Below are 9,485 nucleotides of genomic sequence, written 5' to 3'. Positions count from 1 at the left end.
GTATGTGGAAAATAATGTGTTTTTTTTTACCTTAAACCGCATAAACACATTTCATTACACCAAATACACCAAATAATGTTCTTTTTAGCAGCATCATATGACCCCTTTAAGGAATTCGGAGCATCAAATTAAAAACACCACCACCGAATGTTCTACACAGTAGCACTTTGCTTATTAGTATTTTTTTTTTCCAGGACCAAAGACGGTTTTCTTCTGGGCACCAGTTTTTAAATGGGTGAGGTCTTGTTTGTTTTCTTACAGTTTAAAGGGTCAAATATTAAAATACAGCACTCATCATCACATTTTACTGTTTTCTGATTTGACATGGTAGCAGTTCTGAGGCTAGATTGTAGAACGTCTTGGCCTTGGATGTTTGTGTTTTACTTGATTATAGAGAATGCTATGAAAATTACTAGTTATAGTAAGGGATTGCTCATCATTTACTCACCCCCATGCATTTAACCACCCATTCTTTCTTCTGTGGAACATAACAGGAGATTGAAGTAGCAGAGTGTTCTATACCAAAACAGTGACCATACCTTGCGAGTAGGAGTTTCAAGGCTTTTAGTGATTAACAACTTAAATTTCACAAAATAATCATATTGGTTCAGATGATTTGGAATATGTTGTGGAAGTCAAATGGACTAATTTTATAGTGCCTTTTTTGAGCTTGACAGACCCTGGTTTCCATATACTTTCATTATATGGAAGAGTGCAACTCAAACATTCTGCTAAGCTTTTCCTTTTGTGTGCTGTTGAAGACAGAAACTCATACAGGATTGAAAAGTCATGACGGCAATGATGATTTTTGGATGAACTATCCCTTTAAGCAAAACCAACATAGCATTATGCAAACTGGCAGTACATACTGTATCTTGCAATTTGATGTTGTAATGCTGTGGTGAATGCAAACATATCATGGATTTACCTGCTGATCAAGGCCTTTGAGCAAGCTGCCTCTTGTTTTGCTCTTTCTTTCCTCCTGCAGGGTTTAGTAGTGGCTGGATTCTCTGATATGACCCGGCCACCAGAAAAGCTCAGTGTCTCTCAGTCCTGCGTCATTACAGCCACAGGTACTTATTCAAGATGGAGCAACAAAGAAATGCCTGATGTAGTTTAGTCAAGATTTATCTACATCAGTAGCTGTTGTCAGTGTCCTGTAGATGAGAATATCTCATTGGACTCTTGTCTGTCGGAGCGTTGTCAATGTCCTCTTTGCTCCACAATGTATTTTTCACTGCGTGAGAACATGGTGTGTGGAGTGAGAGCGGCATGGCTTGTTGGACGTAGCAACAGTAATTAAGGGGGGTGGGTCTTTGCGAAGGGTCAGTTTACTAAGGCTATGGCCTTAACCCACTTTACTCAAAAAAATAGTTGATTCTATCTATTTCAACACTGTATTGATTAATTGCGACTTTCTCTTGTTTCTTTCTAGGAATAATTTGGTCAAGGTACTGCTTGGTGATCATCCCCAAAAACTGGGCTCTGTTTGCTGTTAACTTCTTTCTAGGCATGTGTGGAAGCATCCAGCTCATAAGAATATGGAGGTTAGTCATTACTGTTCTAAGGTCAGCTTTGTTTACTACCATCAGTCGATACACAGAGGTGACAAGCTTAGTGGTGTAGGATTACGTTGCAATGGCTTTGAGTTCAATGGTTTAGGGTTCAACAAGGTACTAACAAAAACTGGGATTAAGCTGTTAAAGCAGGCAATATATTCTTAAATACATAAAAACGTAAAAAAATAAACTAGATTATTTATTTTGGAATTAGAAGTATTTAACTGGCAGATAATCAAGAATGATCTCATTTGGGGCAGCAACATCAAAAGCTATGGCATTTTTACTAGCAGGCTACTGCAAAATGAAAAAATGTAGTTGAGTTACTATTTTTAATTAGATTTATAAAAATAAACTACTGAAGTTATTTTAATAAATTATTCACCAACATTTACAGTTTTTTGTTTAATTAAACCTCAAATTACTTCTTGTTATGTATTGTTTTCACTCTACAAAAAAAAAAAAAAACTTTTATTACACTTGCCTTAGGCCTAAAACATATTTACTACCAACATTTACTTTTGCTGGGAGTTTATCATAAGGGTGTGGTTCAATTCAGTCATTGTTTATTTGTTGATTCCATGTTATGAATTATACATTTTGCAGCTGCAAGTTGCATTAAATATATATTTTATTACTTAAATTCCAATTTAATATTTAAAATAGTTTGTCTATTTGTAAAGTGATTGTATTTTTAAATTTGTAAATTGATCACTGATTCCTTCGATTTTTAAATTCTGCATTCACATATTACACATATTACAAAAACCTAAGATATTACAGCATTGTCCAGAGATGAGAAATCTGGCCCTTGAGGTCCACTGTCCTGCAGCTTTTCACTCCATCCCTAATCAAACACACCTGCCTGTAATTTTAATGTAAATCCTGAAGACTTTGGTTTGATTTTCAGTTGTGTTTGAATAGAAATGGAGCTAAACTCTGCAGGACAGTGGACTTTTGAGTGCCAGAGTTGCTTATGCCTGGCATAGTTATTTAAGGTAAATCATTGTATAACATCAATTAGTATTTGAAATATATTTTGTTTAGGTACATAAAAAGATGAGAGATCAGTTATGGCTTCAACAAATGAGTGAGATATTTGTATTATGCATAAATGTAGTTGGTGGAGGTTGTGAAGGTGCCCTGTAACTCATGTTACATGAGTTTTATGGGAAAGGAAAAGTGGCTCTTATACAGTATATCCACATCTATTAAGTCCAGTGGAATGTGAATTGGAGGTAATGGAGAGTTTAGCATAACAGTTAAAGAGTGAGAGGCAGCAGAGTGGAGCATTTTGTTCTTTGTTGCGTTTACAATGATGTATATATTTTCAGCAACCTATGTTCCTTCAGCACCTGCAGTGCTTTGGCTAAACAATTATGCATTTAAAAGGAGTGACGCACTTTGTATTTGTGTGTGTAGGTACAACCAACAGCTCAAGCAGAAAGGAGTGGAAGTGCCACAGTCTTGAATTGCCACTTATTCTTACGAGTGGAGTGGTGATATAGTTTTGCTTTGTTACTGTAAAAGCAATGAATCTGCATTTTGCACACATCAGTCATGTTATATAGATCAAACAAATATGCTCTGTCTGTGTAAAATAGGGATTTGTTTTTTTTAAACTTCATAATCATTTAAAACTTTATCACATAAAATTGTGATATATTACGATTGTAATTCATATGTTCTTGATTGTATATTGTAATGTGTTGTTATTCTGATCCATCGTTATTTCTATAGATTTCTTAGTTTTAAGGGGGTCATATTATAATAATAATCATTTTTTAAAAAGTTACTGGAGGTGTGCCTGTAATATTATAATTTTTTTGTGCCAAAACAGTCACTATTGAAACGACTATTGAAAAAAAGACTAAAAAAATTCTAATTCTTAGAGTTAACTGGATATATTTTGTTAGTGTGTCTTTAAGGAAATTCTTTGCATGTGAAATTAACTTTAAATCAAAGTGTGCCACACAAACCTCTAAGATCAAACTGAAATGTAATATGTTATGGAAATCGTAAAACATAAAAGACCTTAGTATGCTTTGAGTTCTAAAAGTCACAATGTATTTCTAATGCATCAAGCTTTTTCTGAAAAGGCTAAGGAATAATTTGATTCCTCATGATATGGCCCCTTTAAAATCTAACATAAAAACTAATGGTAATTTGATAAAACTAACATCCTGTTGCACTGTATGCTAAATCACTGTTACATGTTTTGCATTGGATACTGAGATGAGATGAACACATGCAGTGGGCAAAGGTCATTACCAAGTCACACACAGGAATAGACAGACTTTGCCCTTTATATGGACAGAACAGACACACAATGATAGACAGAATGTTTTAAAGTGTTGAGCTGTAGTACAATCTTACACATTATAGTAATATCTGTCAATGTACGCATTTATTAAAGTCAATATAACATGGATTCACAGGACAAAAGTCTGTTTTGCAATCTCACTTCTTTGTATTTTGAGTCCAGAGTGCACTTTTCTCCAGAACTGCATCATCCTACACACTGGGTTCCAATAAAAACTTAAGGGTCATCAAGCATCGTACACTTCCAGACCCTCTCTACAGCTAAATCGGGAATCAAGGGTGTATGACAAACACATGCACCACTTTGTTCCCTTGTGCTAAATTAGACCCGTTAATCTCCCTTAAACCTCTGTTTTCAGCGTATCCTACACGCTGACTCTAAATTAAGCAGGCAGGGTGTTGAATCATCCGTCTGTCTCTTTACTTATACATCACACTTCACCTCTGCAGCCTACAATCTTGTCAGATGTGAACAGCATAGAAAAGGCATTCTGGGTTCTTGTGCTTGCTGCATGCATATCAACAAATAGTACAGCTGTATGAGTCAATTTATAAGATACTGTCTGGGTAGCACTTTACAAGAGGGTTTCATTTATTAATATTAGTTAACTAGATTAGTCAAAATGAACTCGCAATGAACAATGCTTCTACAGCATTTGTTCTTAGTTATTCATAGTTATTAAGCTATTATTCTTTGTTAAAGGAATAGTTCACCCCCCCCCAAAAGACAATGTACTCAACCTTAGGTCATCCAAGATAGATGAGATTCTTTCTTCATCGGAACAGAAAAAATTTGCATTACATCACTTGCTCACCAGTGGATTCTCTGCAATGAATGGGTGCCATCAGATTGAGAGTCTAAACAGCTGATAAAAGCACCCCAATCATTTACATAGAGAAGATAGATAGCTTTTATTGCTTTTTGCTTTATAATGTTAAGTGATATTGCAATACAAACATTGTTACACATACTATGTGGTTTGACAAAGACTGTTAAATGCCATTGATTATAATGACAATGTGGTTCTATATGCTATAGGCCTGCTGATTTAAGATTATCTTGAGTGTTCAAATGATTTATGATGATAAGCTATTTATTTATATAGTTATTTATTTATTTATTTTAGCTGAGCACTGGATAAAGATAATAAAGGCCACATAATATGAGAAAAGAGTGTTTATATAGTTTGGACTTCACACTCGTTCACCTGACTTGAATGCCTCTGTACTGAAATGGCAGTTGTGAGAGCAAATAATAAAGTAAACTGAGAACAAGTCTTTTGAAAGTCTCACTCTTACTCCCTATGTTGTTAGAATGGGTCACAGTTAATGATTAATTGTAAATGCAATTGTAACTTCTTTTTTTTTTTTTTTAATGTATGCATGCACAAGACTTGAAGTGTATTTTATTTTTAAAAATCTATCAAATCTATTCTTAATCAGGGTCTTTATCTTGTTTTTCAGTAAAATATAGATTTCTTAAAACAAGGTCATTTTAAAATTGCTGTAAGATATTAACCCTTGTTTGCCTTTAACTTTTATGACATTTAAATCTTATTCAACTATTTTTATGACATTTAAATCTTATTCAAATATTGTAACGTGGCAGGCGTGACAGTGGGGTTGAGGATCCAAGTGCAAGCTTTATTTAAAAGAGTGGTCAAAAAAGGCAGGGTCAATCAACAGCAAATAGGTATAATCCAGGATGAGACAAAAGAGTAATCCAAACACAGGCGAAGGTCAGGGCAGGCAGCAAACAATCAGAAAAACCAGATAAACAGTCCAAGGCAAAAACAAGGCAAGGTAAGGCAACAAGGAACTAGGAAACACAGGAACGCTACAGACCAACAATCAAACAACCAGCCCCCTGTGTCTCTGTGTGTGTGTGTGTTGAACCAGGCTTTAAATAGGGTGAAACTGATGAGAAAATGAGACAGAGGTGAATGCAATCAGAGATGATGAGTCCAGCAAAGGATTATGGGAAATGGGAGGTGGAGCGGAGACGGAACAGGGGGAGGGATGGAGGGCCAGGTCCATGTGCTGGAGGAGGACCTGGGAACTGAGGCAAACCCGGCGGACCAGGGTGCCAGGGCGGAGCAGGAAGACAAGGCGGAGCCGAAGTCCTCCAGGGTAGAGCAGACAGGACTGAAGATCCCCATGGCGGAGCAGATGACCACCACAGCAGAGCAGATTGGACCGAAGATACCCACGGTGGCGCAGACGACCACCACAGCAGAGCAGATGGGACCGAAGATCCCCACAGTAGCGCAGATGACCGACCACCACAGCAAAGCAGATGGGACCGAAGATCCCCACAGCAGCGCAGATGACCGACCACCACAGCAGAGCAGATGGGACCGAAGATCCTCACTGCGGCGCAGACGACCACCAGGGTGGAGCTGATGGAGCAGGGAACCACCACGGTGGATCAGGCTGGACTGGAACAGAGAGCATAGAGGTTAACAACGGCCTCTGCGGCCGTAACAGGACAAGCAGAGAGTTCAGTGGCCTCCTTGGCCGTGGCTGGACAGTCAGAGAGTTCACAGATGGCCTCCATGGCCGTGACAGGACAGTCAAAGAGTTCAAAGGCGGACGCAACTGCCTCTGGAGGTTCTGCATCAGAAGCCGCCACCTCAGGAGGAGCTGGAGCGGACGCCGCCACTTCTGGAGGTTCTGCAGTACAAGCCGCCACCTCAGGAAAAGCTGGACTCACAAGAGTCATTGGAACAGGAAACGGCACTCCTGGCCATGGCGAGGGAACTGGAGTCATAAGAACAGGGAACGGCACTCATGGCCGTGACGAGGGAACAGGAGTCATTGGAACAGGGAACGGCACTCCTGGGAACGGCACTCATGGCCGTGACGAGGGAACTGGAGTCATTGGAACAGGGAACGGCACTCCTGGCTGTGACGAGGGAACTGGAGTCATTGGAACATTGAATGGCACTCCTGGCTGTGACGAGGGAACTGGATTGGACTCAGGGACTGGAGCGGCCTCAAGAGGAGTAACAGAGCAATGAGTAGCCCAAACACACAGGATGGCAACCGGCATTATAGGGAGCACTGATTCCAGGGGAACAGTCTCTATGAGGACTTGTTCTAAGGCCCTTGGGATACTTGCTGCTCGCACCGATATCAGCGGTGGATCCTCCACACTGGACACCAATCTCAAATGCCTTGGGACTGACCTTGAATCACTGGGCATGGTTGCCATGACGGGACGAGACTCTGGAACGGTGGCCGTGACAGGACGAGACTCTGGAACGCCGGCCATGACGGGACAAGACTCAGGAATGCCGGCCATGACGGGACGAGACTCTGGCTTGGCGGCCATCTTGTGGAGAGACTCTGATGTGACAGCCACTGGACTTGGCAGTACTGAGAACATAGGAGTTGCGACCATAATTACTGGACTTGGTGGTGACTTTGGTGAGCCAAGCTCCGCTGGAGCTTGCCGGTTATATATATATATATATATATATATATATATATATATATATATGTCACTCATACTTGTGTATAATCAGTAAGGAGGAAAGTTTTGTTTTATGATTTTACCCCTCACGTTTTGCTTGCATATAACTGTCACCATATAACTTATATCCACTGATTATTTTCGCATCTGTCTTTAATAATAATTGAGTGACAAAAGAACTACCAGTATGTTAAAGGGTTAGTTCACCCATATATATATATATCTTAGCAATGTAAATGACAATTTTAAACTAATTTGAAGCAGACAGTAAAGTGCCATAAAAGGCATATAGTCATATTTAGTGTTATGGACGTGTGGTTTTAGATCTAGTGTGTGCGCACGCAACAAGGGCTGCTTGCTTCATAGAATCATAGAATCAAAAAATAAATAAATATAAAGAAGAACTACACAACCCATTGAAGAACTAATTGAAGAACTACACTACCCACTAAACGGCCAAACAGGAATTGAGTGAATGACCTTGCGCTCCATAATGCATTGTCAATGATATAATGGAGTCCTTACGCTCTCAAGCAATAGATCTATTTGAATAGTATACTGACAATCAGTGACGTATGGTAATAGTTTTATATTGCATTGTCATTTATGATTTATTTGTCATTTGTAATTCTTCATAGGATGAGTTAGTTTATTTAGAAGTACGAAAACATATACTCTAAAAAATGCTGGGTTGTTTCAAGCTGTTACATTTTTAAATAAAATTGTTTTAACCCAAAAGTGGGGTTAGTCCATATTTGACCCAAAGTTGGGTTGAAACAACCCAGCATTTTGTAGGTACACAATCTTGTAGCCTATACTTTTTGGTCTAATCAAATATAAATAAGTTAAAAAAATAATATAATATTTAATAATATGAATTTTTTAACCCTTTTACTGAACAAATTTTGTAATACGTAAGAAGAAAATAAATGGCAAATATATAATTGCAGGAAAACTGATCTGACCAGTATATGAAGTGGTCATCACTGTTGTGCTCTGTTATCTATTTTCCATGAAAGGTTAAATGGGTACAGTTAAATCCTCTCTTGTTGCCTTGGTAACGTGACCAACCCATCATCTCGTGCCTTCAAGGTCAAGCCTTAAATTGCTGCAGTGACAGTTCCAATTCATCTCAGTGACATTTGACACTCTGTCTGTTCTCTTCTCTTCTCTGTCTGTCTTTTTTCCACGCTGATGCATTAGAGATAAAGAAATAAAATTCTTTCTCAGCATTTTTGAAATATCTGTTGGTGTATGTATTCTGAAATAATAACATGCTGAAGTCAGGGGTAAATTGACTTGCTCCAAAAATAGCACGCAGTCTGTCATAACAATCTTTGCGCATGCCAGAGTGCGTGTGTGCCACCACAAGGTAGGCATATCCCACCTGGTTTCCCCGTGCTTTTTTCCCAGTGTTGTAGATACCCGTGCACATGTGTTTGCACGTGTGAGTTTGGTGGGGGGTGTGAGGGGGATGGTGCATGAGAAAGCAAGAGCAACAGAGAGCGCTGTTCTCTAAGGACAAATGCAGACACAGCGATTAATGCAGTGTGAATATGGCAAGCCGTTTTGACTTTTATTCCTTCACGGGATATGAATTCTTGATATCAACAATTAAATTTTTACTAGTTAAAATGTTAATTCTTGATATCAGGAATTAGATTTCTACTAGTAACAATGGCTATTTTTGATATCAGCAATTACATTTCCACTAGTAACAATGTTAAAATCATGAATGTGATTGTTACTAGTAACAAAAGTCATTTTAGATATCAGAAATTACCCTCACAATTGTTGATATCAGAAATACATGTTCAGATATCAGAAATGAACATCAAATTGTTGATATCAAGAATTAAATTGTTGATACCAAGAATAGACATCTGTACTAGTAACAACGTGATTACTGATATAAAAAATAAAGGTTTTTACTAGTAAGAATTGTATTTCTGATATGTGAAATTGGAATTTCAACTAGTAAGAAATTAATTCTTGATATCAACAATTGATTTTGAATGGCAGCCTATGGTGACATTTAACTAGTGAAAATACAATTACAGATATCAAGAATTATAATTTTTACTAGTTGAAATTTAATTCCTGATATCAATAATTAGCATTTTAACTAG

General features: G+C 38.1%; 2 protein-coding genes across 2 annotated transcripts in view; both read left to right on the top strand.

Annotated features, from left to right (window-relative positions):
- The window catches only part of LOC107665976 (mitochondrial pyruvate carrier 2-like), a 5,300-nt gene extending 1,310 nt beyond the window's left edge, over positions 1-3,990 (top strand). The window contains exons 3-6 of the mRNA XM_016457069.1: positions 195-235; positions 989-1,073; positions 1,436-1,547; positions 2,982-3,990. Coding sequence (XP_016312555.1) covers positions 195-235; positions 989-1,073; positions 1,436-1,547; positions 2,982-3,030 — 287 coding nt within the window. The 3' untranslated portion in view covers positions 3,031-3,990. The remainder of the gene's footprint in view (positions 1-194; positions 236-988; positions 1,074-1,435; positions 1,548-2,981) is intronic.
- A 2,446-nt stretch (positions 3,991-6,436) lies between these two features.
- Positions 6,437-6,901, top strand: LOC107665930 (uncharacterized PE-PGRS family protein PE_PGRS20-like). The gene has a single exon (XM_016456992.1). It carries the CDS (start codon positions 6,437-6,439, stop codon positions 6,899-6,901), a length of 465 nt encoding a protein of 154 aa, XP_016312478.1.
- Positions 6,902-9,485: the final 2,584 nt, after the last annotated feature.

The sequence above is a fragment of the Sinocyclocheilus anshuiensis genome, unplaced genomic scaffold, assembly GCF_001515605.1.
Source record: "Sinocyclocheilus anshuiensis isolate Anshui unplaced genomic scaffold, SAMN03320099.WGS_v1.1 scaffold775, whole genome shotgun sequence".
NCBI classification, from domain to species: domain Eukaryota; kingdom Metazoa; phylum Chordata; class Actinopteri; order Cypriniformes; family Cyprinidae; genus Sinocyclocheilus; species Sinocyclocheilus anshuiensis.
The sequence above is the reverse complement of the archived record's forward strand: the minus strand, read 5'-3'. Positions and strand labels throughout refer to the sequence as shown.

What these genes read in the sequence shown, in the direction of transcription:
- LOC107665930 (XM_016456992.1), top strand. Translation starts at nt 6,437, where the DNA reads ATGGCCGTGACAGGACAGTCAAAGAGTTCAAAGGCGGACGCAACTGCC.